Here is a 16,565-nt window from a genome sequence, read left to right as displayed (position 1 = left end):
TTGACCTCATTTCCACAAAATCGATTGTGGTTCTTATCTGCCTAAAAGCAGAATGATTTTTTCAGGCAGCAACAACCACTATTGAAAAGGCAAAGAAATGGCACTCAGGTACAGCAGGCAATTCTATTTTCAGTGACCCTTTTCTCCCTTTCTTTTTCTCTCACATGCTGACATCAGGAACTCTCTCAATCTCTCAGAAATAGAGCACCAAGCTGGAGATAAAGGCCTGTTCATTCCACCAGGGAGTTTCCTACAGGTTCATGTCCAGACAGTGTCCCTGCCAAAAATATCGCTTGGATATTTTTCTGAGATTGTAGGATCTGCCCCTCTCTGTGAGAATGTTTGCATATGCAAGTCCTGAACTTAAGATGTGTACTATACAGATACACTTAATAACTTTCTCTCACCTTTTCACCTTTGAAAAAGGGAGGAGGTCTCATAGCTAAGTGCTTCAAATTACAGTTTCTCACTCCAACACCAAATCATTTCTTTGCAATTACTCAGATACATGGTTCTTTTTTTTTTTTTTAAGATTTTATTTATTTATTTATTTATTTGACAGAGAGAAATCACAAGTAGATGGAGAGGCAGACAGAGAGAGACAGAGGGAAGCAGGCTCCCCGCTGAGCAGAGAGCCCGATGCGGGACTCGATCCCAACACCCTGAGATCATGACCTGAGCCGAAGGCAGCGGCTTAAACCACTGAGCCACCCAGGCGCCCAGGTACATGGTTCTTAAACACATTTTCTTCTAGGGCTTGTGGCCACTTCCTAACCCTAAGGTATATAGAATACAGCGAGGCTGGGAAAAACAAAAACAAAAACCAACAACCAATTTTTAAAAATTAGGCTATATATTTTAGGTTCACAGCAAAATTGAGCTAAGACTGAGATTTCACATGTAACCTTCTTGCACAGCCTCCCCCATTATCAACATCTGGGAGAGAGGGATCCATCCATTTGTTATAACTGAGGAACACATCATAATCTTGACACATCACAATCACCCAGAGCCCACAGTTTACACTGGGGTTCCGTGCATGTTGTACGTGCTATGAGTTTGGACAAATGTATACTGACATGTATTCACCGTTACAACACACAAAATCATTCCACTGCCCTAGAAATCCTGTGTTCTGGCAAGAGTCCATTTAAAAGGGTGCTATGAGAGGAAAAGAAGAAAAGCGTGCAGCCTAGAGGCTTGAGCAAACTCCACGTTTGTTCCCAAGTTGAGGGCTCCCAGCCGACCCGCTCTCCGAGTCCAGCCAAGGGAAGGTTGCCCCTCCCCCCTCTTTGTGTAAGTGTCAAGCAAATGGGTTTCCTGTTGACACCCGAACGTCGTGAAAGGGCAGGAAGAGGCCAAGCCGCCTCCTCTTTCCCAGCTTCCTATCCCATTTATTTATTTTGTACACGTTTGTTTTGGTCCGGCGGGCGCTTCCAGCGTGTGGCTGTGGGGCGGCCCCAGCGGCGGGAACCCCTCCCCCGGGAGGCGAGGCCAGGCCACCCCCCGCCCCATCCCGGCTCCAACTCTGCGGGGCGGGGAAGGGAAGGCGGAAGGGGGGAAGAGTGGGAGACAGAAAGCGGGAGAAGGAGGCCGCTGGGGCGCCGCGAGGAGGCGGGGAAAGAGGCCCGCCCGAGCCAGGCCGCTCCCCCGCGGGCTGCAGGTGGAGTCCGCCGAGGTAGCCGCCGCCTCCCCCGGGCCGGAGGGCGCTGGCGTGGAGCGCGCGGTGCTTGCGGACCCGGCGCCGAGGCCCACGGCTCGCCCGCCGTTCCCGGGCTGCGCCTCTGCGCCTCGTCCATGGCTGAGGGCCGGCGGCGGGAGGACGAGGAGGAAGAGCTGCGCGAGCGCCGCGAGTTCGGGGGCCCGCGCCGCGCTCGCGGCCGTGCGCTGTCGGGCCACTCGGCCGCAGGTGAGGGGCGCGGCCGGCGCGAGGGGCTACGGGGGAGGAGGGGACCCGGGGCCGGGCGCCCCGGGGCCGCGCAGGTCCTGCCCGGGACGGCGGCGGCCGCTCACCCGCCCGGCTGCGACCGGCATCTTTCACTCTGCGCCGGGAGACGCAGGAAGAGTGGCTTTTCCATCCTCGTCCTCACTTTCGGGCCGAGCCCCCGGGAAATCCGAAACTGGTCGGTACCTGCTCGTGGTGCTGGCGGCGAACCCACGGACGTTTCGTGCGCGCTAGTCTAGGAGCTGCTGGCTTGAACTGGGCGGCCCGGGTGACTGACGGCTTGTCTCTAGATGAGTCAGGGCCGGTGCAGGATTCTCTGGGTCCGGCAGTCTCGGGGGACGACCCCGCCCGATGGGTTGGCCTGCTGGGCGGCTACCAGGTGGAACCGTGTGCTGATAGTCGAGTCTGGTTTCGTGTCTCTTGAACTTCGGACCTTTGATTCTGCCCAGGCCCCACCGCCCGAGTTCACCAGCTCTGTCTCGCACTTGCTTTAGTTCCTCTGTGAGCCCTCCAGTCCAGCATGGGGCACGCCAGAAGGCAGTTCGTTTGGACCGAGACTCATTTCTGGGCCTCTAGTTACTTTTATGGTCTTGTGCTTTTGGGTGCACAAAGGCGGCTTGGCTCGATAGTTTGGAACTTAAGTGGAAGAGTAGGTAGATCCACACACCCCTTCTGGGTTCCTGGGGCAGCTTTTCAATCAAACGTAATGGAGAGGAAATTCTTTGGCCTTTGTTTAAAATGGCATTAGCCGCGTATCTGCACACTGGAGGGAAGAACAAACTTAGGGAGATGACAACAGGAGGGAGATAGAGAAGTGAGAAAGATTTAGATGAGAACGAGTTAGTAGAGCTTCTTTAGAAAATGGACCATATAAACATTCCATCAAGTCATGGTGAAGCTTTTCTGTGTGGCTTAACCTGAGGGAAAATTGGAGAATTAAGAGAAAAGAACAGGTCTGAGGGGAACCAATGAGGGATAGAAAATGGGATGATGGGCAAGAATTTAGTGGAACATAAAGAAATAGTCAATTTGATGCCCTTGGTAGGATCTTGGAACCTTAAAAATAATTCTTGATGCCCATTACAGGGGCTTTTCATCAAAATAAAGCGTTTGACTTTCTGCATGAACACTAGACGTTTTGATAGTTTTGTTCGATATAATCCAGACTAATGAAATCATGGGCAGTTGTTAGATATGAATTAATATTTCTTGCAAGAATACAATGAAAAAACTTCACAAAGATGAACCTCCATTGATTTGCTGATTTAAACAGTGTAGGCTGCCTTGGATTCCTGTTATCTTCAGCAAAAAGCTTCACTTTCTCTTACAATGGACTGTAGTGTGAAGAATATTGGAGGTAGGACTAGATATGATCCAGATACATGTTCATCATTTAGTTGCAATATTTGTGTTTATTCCAAGGCTGGCAGAAGCTTTTCTAGGTTCGGTGATATTACTTTGCTGGACCTGACATTTTGTACGTTTTCACTCAGAAATTGGTGTTTGCGGTTTCTAACCATGTAATATGTCCTATTTCCATTAGGCAGTGAGGGATGATCATGGAGCAGGCAGAAGGTTAAACTTGCAACAATTGGTCTTCTTTGTTTTGCGATACATTATTTAATAGCTCACATTCCTTTACAAACTCTGCTCATTAGTTCACGTGTTTTTTAGACACCATTGCATTCCTTACCAAGCTTGGGCATTTGTTAGTTCTGTTTGTGTTAGATGCTGCTCTCTATCCAAGTGAGAATGTGAACTGACCCAGAGGCTTAGTGTTTCTTCTGCTTATCGTCTGTCTTTCTAATCTTTGACCTCTCCGGTTCTCACTGCTTCCTTCTTCCCCCATGATTTTACAATCTAAATTTTCTCTTTGATCTCACATAACTTGACACCATATATTTGGAGTTTATGGACTAGAGGAGTCTGTGAACTCCTCTTCCTGCTAACTGTAGGTGGTTGGAAGGTGTGTTTATTTTTGCAGTATACAATCAGAAGAGTGTATAAAGCCTATAAACTATAAAGTGAAACTCTTGTAACCTGTGTCCAAATCAAGAAATAGAATATTATCAGTTCCCCAGAAGCAGACTCGGATGCCTCCAGGTCATGACCTCTTCTCTCCTCTTGAGGAAACTACTTTTTTGACTTTTGCGATTATTATTTCTTGCCTTTCTGTACAGTCTTACCTGTATGCATATGCATCCCTATACAGTATTATTATTTTACCTATTTTAAAACTTCATATGAGTGGAACCATGCTGTCTGTATTCTTTAGTGTTATGCTTTTTTCACTCAATATTGTTTGTAAAATTTATCCATATTGTTATATGCTGATGTAGTTTATTTTCATTGCATAAATATATCACCCTTTTTGTCTGTCATTTTTTATTGATTTACTGGAGTTCTTACAAAGGAATCTGAAGTTTTGTTGGTTCCATATGTTGCAAATATCTTCTTCCACTCAGGCTTATTTTTAAAAATTTTCTTTATGGTTTCTTTTGATGTGGAAATTCTGAATTTTAATGTAGGTGTATTTATGAGTCTTTCTTGATAGTTTGTGTCCCTCTTCCCCCTACTGTGTTGCTTGGTTAATAATGCTTTTTCTGGGCGCCTGGGTGGCTGAGTCAATTAAGTGTCTGCCCTGGACTCAGGCTACTGTGCCCTGCTCTTCTCCTGCTCAGCCGAGAGCCTAGTCGCCCCTCCCCTGCCCCCTTCGTGGTCTGCACGTGCACTCTCTTGCTCACTCTGGTTCTATCTCAAATAAATAAATAAAATCTTGAAAAGAAATAAAGACAAGTAAATTGAAACTCAGAAATGTGAGAAGACTTAGTCTAAAATAATACAGGTGGTAGGTACAGCCTCACTTCAGTTACCTCTCTTTTGTGTTCTAAGTCATAAACTACAGTTTTTTTGAGTTGATTCATGGGACATTCCAGGTCATATGGCCCAGTTTGCAGTTGTCTAAAAAGTTGAAGAAACTTATTTTAAGTCCCCTGGAAACTATGGATACATTTATATTATATATATATATAATATATAATATATAATATATAATATATAATATATAATATATATATATAAGAGACTTGCATTCTCCAAATTCTTTAAGAAGACCTGTCTAGGGGTGCCTGGGTGGCTTAGTTGGTTAAGTGGTTAAGCGTCTGAATTCGGCTCATCTCATGATCTCAGGGTCCTGGGATCAAGCCTTGTGTGGGGCTCCCCCCTCAGTGGGGAGTCTGCTTATCCCCTTTTCTCTCCCTCTGCCCCTCCACCCCCACTTATGCATGTGCTCTCTCTCTCTCTCTCTCAATTAAAAAGATAATTCTTAAAAAAAATATGTCTAGTTATCCTCTTTAGGATAATATATGCAAAATGGTATAGAAAATACAGGGAACACAAAGATTTATAAATAGGATCCCTGTTTTTAAAAGAACATGTCATAGAATTAAGGAAGGTAAGGCTAATACCCTTTATTTATTTTTGTTTTGTTTAAAAATAATTCTAGTATAATTAATGTAGTGTGATGTTAGCTTCAGGTGTACAGCATAGTGAATCGACAGTTCTGTACATTACTCAGTGCTCATTGTGATTTGTGTACTTCTTACTCCCCATCATCTATTTCACCTGTCCCCCCCACCCACTTCCCCTCTGGTAACCACCAGTTTGTCACTATTTTTTTTGTTGTTCTGTATGTTTAAGAGTCTTTTTTTGTCTGTCTTCTTTGTTCACTTGTTTGGTTTCTTAAATTCCACACATGAGTGAAATCATATGGTATTTGTCTTTCTCTGACTGACTAACTTGATTTGGCATTATACTCTCTAGCTCCATCCATGTCATTGCAAATGGCAAGATTTCATTCTTTTGATGACTGATTAATATTCCACTATATATGTATCTCACATCTTCTTTATCCAGTTATCATTGGTGGTCACTTGGGCTCCTTCCATATCTTGACTATTGTAAATAATGCTGGTACAAACACTAGGGTGCAGGCATCCTTTTGAATTAGTGTTCTAGTATCCTTTGGATGAATACCTAGTAGTGGAATTACTGAATCATGTGGTAATTCTACTTTTACTTTTTTCAAAAGATTTTTTTTTATTTATTTGACAGACGGAGACACAGAGAGAGAAGGAACACAAGCAGGGTGGGCAGGAGAGGGAGAAGCAGGCTTCCTGATGAGCAGGGAGCCTGATGTGGGGCTCCATCCCAGGACCCTGGGATCATGACCTGAGCCAAAGGCAGCTGCTTAACGACTGAGACATTCAGGCACCCTATTTTTAATTTTTTTAAGTAACCTCCCTACTGTTTCCCACAGTGGCTCTACCAGTTTGCATTCCCACCAATAGTGCAAGAGGGTTCCTTTTTCTCCACTTCCTCGCCAACACTTGTTTCTTGTGCTGTTGAGTTAAGCCATTCTGACATGTGTGAGGTGATATCTCATTGTGATTTAGATACACATTTCCCCGATTTTTAGTGATGTTGAGCATTTTTTCATACGTCTGTTGGCCATCTATAGGTCTTCTTGGAGAAATGTTTATTCATGTCTTCTGCCCATTTTCAATCAGATTATTTTTGCTTTTTGGTGTTAAGTTATTGGAGTTCTTTATATATTTTGGATGCTAACATTGGATTGGTCATTTGCAAATATCTTCTCCCATTCGGTAGGTTGCCTTTCAATTTTGTTGATTGTTTCTTTGCTGTGCAGAAGCTTTTTATTTTGTTGCAGTTCTGGTAGTTTTTTTGGGGGGGTCCTTTTGTGTGTGTGTGTGTGTGTGTGGGTGTGGGTTTATTTGCTTTTGTTTCCCTTACCCCAGGAGGCATATCTAGAAAAATGATGCTATGGCTCATGTCAGAGATATTACTGTCTGCTCTCTTCTAGGATTTTTATGGCTTCAGTTCTTACATTAGGTCTTTAATTTACTTTGAGGGTTTTTTTTTGTGTATTGTATAAGAAAGTGATCCAGTTTCACTTTTTTGCATATAGCTATCCAGTTTCTCTAGCACCATTTGTTGAAGAGACTGTCTTTTTCCCACTGCATATTCTTGCCTCCTTTGTTGTAGATTAATTGACCGTGTAATCATGGGTTTATATCTGAGCTCCCTTTTCTGTTGCATTGACCTGTGTGTCTCTTTTTGTGCTAAACCATACTGGTTTGATTACTACAGCTTTGGTAGTGTATACTGAAATCTGGGATTGGGATTGTGATATCTCCAGTTTTGTTCTTTTTCTGAGTTTGCTTTGGCTATTTGGGTACTTCTGTGGTTCAATACAAATTTTAGGATCATTTGTTCTAGTTCTGTGAAAAATGCTCTTGGTATTTTGATAGAGATCACATTAAATCTGTATATTGCTTTGAGTAATATGGACTTTTTTTTTTTTTTTCTAAAGATTTTATTTATTTAACAGAGAGAGACACAGCGAGACGGGAACACAAGCAGGTTAGCGGACAGAGGGAGAAGCAGGCTCCCCACTGAGCAGGGAGTCTGATGTGGGGCTCCATCCCAGGACCCTGGGATCATGACCTGAGCCAAAGGCAGACACTTCACTGACTGAGCCACCCAGGCACCCTGGACTTTTTTTTTTTTTTTTAAAGGTTTATTTATTTGAGGGAGAGAGCAAGAACCTGCAATCATGAGGGGCGGGGCAGAGGGAGAGAGAGAATCCCAAGCAGCCACCCCACTGAGCATGGAGCCTGCTGCAAGGCTGGATCACAGCCCTGAGATTATGACCTGATCGAAATCAGGAGTCAGACGCTTAACCCAGTGAACCACTCATGTGCCCCTAATAGGGACATTTTAACAGTATTTGTTCTTCTGGTCCATGAGCATGAAATACCTTTTCATTTGTCTGTGTCATCTTCAGTTTCCTTCATCAGTGTTTTGTAGTTCTCAGAGGACAGGTCTTTTACCTCTTTCATTAAATTTTTACCTACTTTATTATTTCTGTAATTGTAAATAGAATTGTTTTCTTAATTTTCTGCTACTTCATTATTACTGTATAGAAATACAACAGATTCCTGTGTTTTGATTTTATATCCTGTGACCTTACTGAATTCATTTATCCGTTCTAGTAGTTTTTTGGTGGCGTCTTAGGGTTTTCTATTTATAGTATCATGTCCTGTGCAAGTAGTGAAAGTCTTATGTCTCCCTTACCAATTTGGATGCCTTTTATTCTTTTTTGCTGTCTGACTACTGTGGCTAGGACTTCCAGTGCTGTGTTGAATGAAAGTGGTGAGAGTGGACATCCTTAATTGTTCCTAATCTTGGGGGGAAAGCTCTGTTTTTCCCCTATTAAATATGATTTTAGCTGTGGGTTTTTCATATATGGCCTTTATTATGTTGAGGTATGTTCCTTCTAAACGTACTTTGTTGAGGGTTTTTATCATGAGTGGATGTTGTACTTTGTCAGATGCTTTTTCCGCATCTGTCGAAATGGCTATATGCTTTTTATCCTTTCTCTTGTGGATGTGATGTATCAGGTTGATTGATTTGTGAATATTGAACCATCCTTGTATCCCAGGAATAAATTCCACTTGATGATAGTGAGTGATATTTTTTTTTCTTTTTTTTTTTTTTTAAATTATTTGACAGTCAGAATCACAAGTAGGCAGAGAGGCAGGCAGAGAGAGGGAGGGGGAAGCAGGCTCCCCGCCGAGCAGAGAGCCCGATATGGGGCTCGATCCCAGGACCCCGAGATCATGACCTGAACCTAAGGCAGAGAGGCTTAAGCCACTGAGCCACCCAGGTGCCCCTTGTTGAGGATTTTTGCATCTAGGTTCATCATAGATACTGGCCTATAGGTTTTTTTTTTTGTTTCTGTTTTTTTTTTTTTTTTTTTAAATAGTTGTCTTGATGTGGTTTTGGTATCAGGGTAATGGCTGCCCTCATAGAATGAATTTGGAGGCTTTCCTTCCTCCTCTGTTTTTCTTGAAACGTTTGAGAACAATAGGTATTAATTCCTCTTTATCTGTTTGGTAGAATTCATCTGTGGAATCATCTGGTCCTGCACTTTGGTTTATTGGGAGTTTTTTTGACTACTGATTTAATTTCATTGCTGGTAATCAGTCTGTTCAAATCTTCTGTTTCTTCCTGCTTCAGTTTTGAGAGGTCACATGTTTCTAGGAATTTATCCCTGTCTTATGTTTTTAGGAATTTATCCATGCTTTTAGGCTAATGCACTTTATAATAAATAAGGTAAATAAGAATATAAAGTAGTCTATGATGATTACCAAAGGGACTTTAGCAAAAGAACCAAAACTGTCATGGTTGATTTTTTTTTTTTGGCTTACCTCTCACAAAGTGTGTGACCTTGAACAGGTTACCTAACCTCTGTTTCCATTCCTTATTTGTGATTTAAATGGGAATATTAATAAAGTCTACTGCATATAATTTTTTTAAAAAGATTTAAAGATTTTTATTTATTCATTTATTTGATAGAGAGAGATCACAAGTAGGCAGAAGGCAGGCAGAGAAAGAGGGGGAAGCAGGCTCCCCGCTGAGCAGAGAGCCCAATGTGGGGCTCGATCCCAGGACCCTGAGATCATGACCTGAACTGAAGGCAGAGGCTTAAACCACTGAGCCACCCAGGCGCCCTACTGCATAGAATTTGAGGATTAAATGAGTTAGTATAGTTAATACTCTTAGAACATGGCGAGGAATGTAGTAAATACCTATAAAGTTACTTGTGTTTATTTATTTATACTTACGTTTTTGTTTAAATAGCTGACACTTAACTGAATCCACATTTTTCTTCATTTGGGAGAAGTTAATGGGATTTCACTTGGTGGAGAAGAAGGAGGTAAACCTGCATCTTCAGCATATTGTAATCTGATATAGTTGCTTTGCTTTGGAGTTCATGCATTTTTTAGAAATGCATCAATTTTACAAGACCTCCAAAGACTGAGCGGAGTTCTTCATTTGGCATTTCTTGTTCCATACAGAATTTCAGCATGTCTTGTATAGACCTTTACCTTTTATTTATCATTAAAAATGAAAAGCTCATTTTTGCTTTTCATTTAGTTCAAAGTTAACCATGGTGCATCTCTTTATTCTTCTTTTTGTTAAATTTTGACACGATTCATTGGTGCTTCCAACTTCATTGGCACATTATATTCTGAGGGCAACTCTGTTTTCCCTTAGATCATTTCAGCTTTTTTGCATTCCGTGGTACTTTGGAACTAATCCTCTGAACACTTGGGTTTTAATCAAGTCTCTCTCAATTAGCTTTGCTTAGCCTCTAGCAATTTACAGCATCTCTCTGGGCCTTGGTTTTTGCTTTATTAATTGAAAGGATGAGGCTTCCAACTTTACACTTGAAGATTCTAGGAGATGAGAAGAAAAGTAACTTTTGACTTGGTTTATAGATGTTTGCCAAAATGTGAGATAAGATTTTGGGCAATTTTCTTAGGGCTCTTTGTGAAGTGCTCTGTTGATAAGGGAGAATCCAAAAGTGCAAAGCTCAAGAAATTGCCTCACCTGGAGAGAACAGTTACATAGCTTCAGTTGTCCTGCATGCTTAAGACAGCGGCTCCATGAGCCCTTGGCTGGCTCAGTGGGTTAAGCCTGTGCCTTCGGCTCAGGTCATGATCCTCAGGGTCCTGGGATCGAGTCCTGCATCGGGCTCTCTGCTCAGTGGGGAGCCTGCTTCCCCCTTTTTCTCTCTCTGCCTGCCTCTCTGCCTACTTGTGATCTCTGTCAAATAAATAAATAAATAAAATCTTAAAAAAAAAAAAGACAGGATCTCTACTGATGAAGTGATGATCTACTTTGACAATGGAAAACAGGAGATGTGTTTTAGGGAATTTATAGTAAGGAGGGTCGGTATGATGGGAATATTATCAATTAAGTACAAGTTGCAAATATATGTTTAATAGCTTTGGAGTATAGAGGGGGTTAATGTTGGGGAGGAAGTGGAAAGAGCCTGACACAAAGCAGGAAGGTAGCCTGCCTTCTGGTTTACAAGGAGGTGGAAATCAGTTCTGTTCTCTCATTAACTATAGGCCTCATCTTTAGGAGCTCTAAGCTTGCCTTTGGGTTGGAAATGGGTATATGGGGGAGTGTGGGGGGTACAGGCTATAGACCATCTTATTTATTTATTTAAAGATTTATTTATTTGAGAGAGAGAGAGCATGCATGAGCAAGAGAAAGGGGAAGGAAGGGCAGAGGGAGAGAATCTCAGACTCCACATTGAGCACGGAGCCTGAGGTAGGGCTCCATCCTAAGATCAGGACCTGAGGTGAAATCAAGAGTCTCAATCAACTGAGCCACCCAGGTCCTCCCCTCTTTCTTAAATAAACTTTGTTTTTAATTTTTTAAATTTTTATTTTTTATTTTATTTTATTTTACTTATTTGACAGACAGATTGCAGGTAGGCAGAGAGGCAGGCAGAGAGAGAGGGGGAAGCAGGCTCCCTGCTGAGCAGAGAGCCCAATGCGGGGCTTGATTCCAGGACCCCGGGATCATGACCCAAGCCGAAGGCAGAGGCTTTATTTTTATTTTTATTTTTTTCTAAAGATTTTATTTATTTACTTGACAGGCAGAGGTCACAAGCAGGCAGAGAGGCAGGCAGAGAGAGGAAGGAAGCAGGCTCCCTGCTGAGCAGAGTGCTTCATTTGGGGCTCGATCCCAGGACCCTGAGATCATGACCTGAGCCGAAGGCAGAGGCTTTAACCCACTGAGCCACCCAGGCGCCCCAAAGGCAGAGGCTTTAACCCAACTGCGCCACCCAGGAGCCCCTAATATTTAAAAATTTTAAAAAAGATTTTATTTTTTTATTTGTCAGAGAGAGAGAGAGAAAGTGCATAAGCAGGGGGAGTGGCGGGCCGAGGAAGAAGCAGACTCCCCGCCAAGCAAGAGCCCACCCGATGTAGTACTTGATCCCAAGACCCTGGGATCATGACCTGAGCTGAAAGCAGACACTTAACTGACTGATCCACCCAGGTGTCCCACAACTTTGTTTTTTAGTATAGTTTTAGATTTGTAGAAAAGTTGTGAAGATAGTACATAGAGCTCCCATATACTTATATCCAGTTTCCCTAATTATTTACATCTTAACCAGTGTTGATACATTATTAACTAAAATCCATACTTTATTCAGATTTTCTTAGCATTTACTTAATTCCTTTTTGTTTCGCAGGATCCTGTCTAAAATATCATATTACATGTAGTTGTGATATCTCCTTAGGTTCCCCTTGGCTCTGATAGTTTCCAAAGATTTTCGTTGTTTTTGATGATCTTGACAGTATTGAGGGTTACTGGCCAGATATTTTTGTAGGATGTCATTCTTGGGATTTGTCTGATATGTTTTCTCATGTTTAGAGTGGAGCTTTGGGTGTTTGGGAAGTATGAATGTTTGCCACATGTTTATTGTATACTAAGTGCACATAATATTAACATCATTTATCACTGTTGATGTTGACCTTGATCATTCAGCTGAGTTAGTATATTTCAGGTTTCTCTACTTCAGGGTTACACTATCCACCCCCAAACCCCTTTCTATCCTGTAGGAAGTGAAGGAAATCACTGTGCATGGCCCACACTTAAGGAGGCAGGAGTTACGCTCTTACTTCTTGAGGGCAGAGTATCTACTACATTTTTTTTTTAATCCCTCTGCATCAGAAATACCATTCCTTTTTTTTTTTTTTTTTACTTCCTACTGTTTCCTTCATTTCTTGAGGTTCTCTAAACATATGCATTGGGGTTGTCTTTAGACCCTGCCTTGGGAGGAGAATGTAAGCTCAGTTCCTGAACCCTAATTCTGTCCAGAATATCTGGTATGTCCTGATGTCAGGCACATAATTTCATTTCATAATTAGAAAGGAAAGGCATAAAATACATACGTCTCATTGAGGCGTCCTGTGATTAAAACTCATTCCTACTAGAGTATCAGCATGTACAAAGGGCTAATATGAGTTGTGTTTCAGTTTTGGATATGGAGAGGAAGTTAGAGTAGGAGAGGAATTTGGAAAAGCAGTGGACTCAGATAACCAAATAATAACCAGTTAATATTTATTGTGCATTGGGTACCAGGTAATATTGTAGTTGTTTTACGTTTAGTCCTTGTGCCAATTCTATGTGGTAGATGTGATGATTTCCTTCACTTCTACAGATAGAGGAACATGAGACCTAGGAGGGGTAAGTTATCTACTCAAGGTCACACAGCTAGGAAGTGACAGAGACTCCTGCTGCCTACCCAGTATTCATCTCCTTCTTCCCTTAGTCAGTGGAACCCTGTATTGCCAAATGTGGCAGTGTGCCCGCCTTGAAACTACTTCTACCAACTTACTAATGAGATGCAAGTAAAAGTTGAGTGGGGTTTCTAGGAAAGTACTTTATTTATTTATTTATTAAAGATTTTGTTTATTTATTTGACAGACAGAGATCACAAGTAGGCAGAGAGGCAGGCAGAGAGAGAGAGGAGGAAGCAGGCTCCCTGCTGAGCAGAGAGACCGGTGTGGGGCTCCATCCCAGGACTCTGAGAGCATGACCTGAGCCGAAGGCAGATGCTTTAACCCACTGAGCCACCCAGATGCCCATAGGAAAGTACTTTAAAGAGGGGACTCAGGGGGGCACCTGGATGGCTCAGTTGGTTAAGCCTCTCTGCCTTTTCTCAGGTCAGATCGAGCCCCACCTCTGACTCCCTTTATTTGAGAAAACATCAACTATTTGGTTAAAGCCACTGTTATCTTCGGCCTGTACAACTAGCAGCTGAATGCAATTCCTCACTGATACAAATTCTAATTTGATCTTATTTTCTCTCCTTATCACCAGGGTTAATGCATGGTAACATGGTAACAAGAATCTACGTAACCTGAAGATACCTAGATTCTTGTTGCTGTTTTGTTCTTTATTGTCATGTGACCACTGAAAAATCACTTAGAGCAGCCCCCCCCCACAATCTTTTGAAAAGGAAATACTCATTTTTTTTTTAAAGATTTTATTTGACAGACAGAGATCACAAGTAGGCAGAGAGGCAGAGAGAGAGAGGAGGAAGCAGGCTCCCTGCTGAGCAGAGAGCCCAATGCGGGACTTGATCCCGGGACCCTGAGATCATGACCCTAGCCGAAGGCAGCGGCTTAACCCACTGAGCCACCCAGGCACCCCAGGAAATACTCATTCTTAAACTGCTTTACAAGTGTATTCCAGGGAGGGTGCTAGTTCCCTTTTGTGATATAGAGTTCTTTAAGAGGGTGCCAGTCCTTCTAGGACAAGTTGAAGGGAGCTGAAAAGGAAACCTGTAGGATCTGAAAACAGTTTTCTGATGTTGTCATTTTGCTTATTGCCAAGTCAGAATATTTCTTGAGGAATAAGTAAATGGAAGCTGTGATGGGAGGTGATTTTGTCCCTCCTTTGCTGCATTTGAGCAGGTTCACAATTGCATTGCTGATGAGCCCTACAATGCATGCCAGGCCTGCCACTTAGGATTCAGAGTTCATTTGAGTTTGATAGGGCTGCCTTCATTGTTCTGGAGCATTGTTTCCTGAAAATACATTAATCAAGGAATCACTATACTGGAAGATAACTTAAATGCTTTTTCTCTGAGAGCTGGCCAAGAACAAGGGGCACACAAGACAAGGTTTGCATAACCTGTGGAGAATTAGCTTTTCTCGCAATAAGAATCATCATTTCCATACAGTCCTTTGAAACTAATAGAGAGATGTTCACAAAAAACTGGAAGGAACCCCAGCATGGGGCCACTCCTGTAGATGATCCCTTGTCACTACACCCCTTATTTCTTTATTTCCCTACAAGGACTCCTCCTTTAGACACACTACTAGCTCAGTGGAGATAAGTGGAACTCTGGGATTATAAAGTACAGTTGTGTTACCCAGTTGAGGTATAACTCTTGCCAGTGGAAGGTGTGGTTTGTAAGTAGAAAATAGGGATTGCATTTGAATGTTCCTCTTAATAAGATGCCTAATAATGTGAAATGCCTAATATCACAAACATTTTTACGTCTTACGCTGTTCTATTCCTATTTTTTCTTAGAATATTTTCTTGAGGAATTAAACTTTATAACACGGCATGGGTATTTTTCACAGTTCTGTAGCAATGGGTGCTCTAAACAGTGTTTCTCAAACTTTAATATGCCTATATAAATCACCTGGAGATCTTATAAAAATGTGATCCCTAATTTACTAGGTTTGGGGTGGTTCCTGATACTCCGCACTTCTGACAAGCTCCAGATGCTGCTGCTGCTGCTCCCTGGACCACATTGTACCAGTGCCTACCTACAGTTACCTCTACACCTCAGTGCCAAGGTTCTCAACACTGGCTAGCATCAGAACAGGGGCAGAACTTAAAAAGAGATGTATGCTCCTGACCCCATCTTCAGATTTCCTCATTAATTACTTCTGGAATAGTTGCTGGGGAGCTGGGATTTTGAACTTTCTCAGTGTGAAGTGAGAGTCACTGCTCTAGTGTCCTATTAAAAAATGTGAGGTTGATCGGGGCACCTGGGTGGCTCAGTGGGTTGGAGCCTCTGCCTTCGGCTCAGGTCATGATCCCCGGGTCTTGGGATTGAGCCCCGCATCAGGCTCTCTGCTCAGCAGGGAGCCTGCATCCCCCCCCCCCCCCCGCCTGCCTCTCTGCCTACTTGTGATCTCTGTCAAATAAATAAATAAAATATTTAAAAAAAAAAAAAAAGGTGAGGTTGGGTGGTATCAGCATGCTCTCTTGTAATTTGAACTGTTCCGTTTTTCCATCCTAAGTAATTCATATTGTGATGACTTGTAGTCAAACAGAAGAAATAATCAGAATCCATCATGCATTTTATACAGGGATTTTATTTAATCCCTTTATTATCTTGTAGCATAACGGGGCTGAACATAAATAATGTTGTAAGACACTATCATTGAAGTAACTGGAAAGCAATGTACGTGATAGTTATGTATTTTCAGAGTGCAAGAAATAGAGTCCTGTTTGGCTAACCTCAGCTGATGGAGGCTTATTACAGGGATACACGGGTAAGCTGGAAGACACTAGAAATAGTCTCAGAAGTCATTTGGAAATACAGTGTACTCTGGGAAACTGATAGCAAATAGCGACTCCAGAGAATATTTCTTTCAAAGTTGGGATAACTATTACTTGTATGTAGTGATACCACAATTTTTGTGATTTAGTTTACTTTTGTCTGCTTCCATGGCTTCTACAGGTACTGAAGAATTGGCGTTCTTGTTTTTCTTATAGTCAGCTTCTTCAAGAAAGAGGCTTTAAGTATGTTGGCCAGCTACTGCCCTGTACCCTTTTGGGCAGGGTTCTCGGGCCAGTTTACCTTAGAGGCTCAGGATAAACTATAGATAGCTACCTTTTTGGACCCATCTCAGATCCCTTTTCCTAGGGGAGTGTGGTACCTGCGTAGGACAGTTGAGAATCACCTACAGCTGTTTCTGTCACATAGGAGTTCAGATCTTGGGGATGTTATGAGGCTTATTAGAATGTGGAGGATAAAAATTGGCCAACTCCATGCATGACCTGAATGCTCTTGACTTCCGGCTATGAGTTCCATAAGGGGAGAGACGTACTTTTTTTTTTCCCCCCCTAGTGTTGTAGCCTCATAACTCAGAACAGTGTCTGGTATTTATGGTCAATACATATCTGCCAAAATAGAATAGAATTG

General features: G+C 42.4%; 1 protein-coding gene across 3 annotated transcripts in view; it reads left to right on the top strand.

Annotated features, from left to right (window-relative positions):
• The first annotated feature begins 1,438 nt into the window (after positions 1-1,438).
• SH3D19 (SH3 domain containing 19) overlaps positions 1,439-16,565 on the top strand; it is a 179,348-nt gene continuing 164,221 nt past the window's right edge. For 2 of the 3 annotated variants that reach the window (XM_032332501.1, XM_032332500.1), the window contains exon 1: positions 1,439-1,909. In XM_032332501.1, the coding sequence (XP_032188392.1) occupies positions 1,798-1,909 (112 nt within the window). In that variant the 5' untranslated portion in view covers positions 1,439-1,797. The remainder of the gene's footprint in view (positions 1,910-16,565) is intronic. The other variant, XM_032332502.1, reaches the window with a different exon arrangement.

The sequence above is a fragment of the Mustela erminea genome, chromosome 2 (assembly GCF_009829155.1).
Source record: "Mustela erminea isolate mMusErm1 chromosome 2, mMusErm1.Pri, whole genome shotgun sequence".
Lineage (NCBI taxonomy): Eukaryota > Metazoa > Chordata > Mammalia > Carnivora > Mustelidae > Mustela > Mustela erminea.
This window is presented reverse-complemented; position numbering and strand designations above follow the sequence as displayed.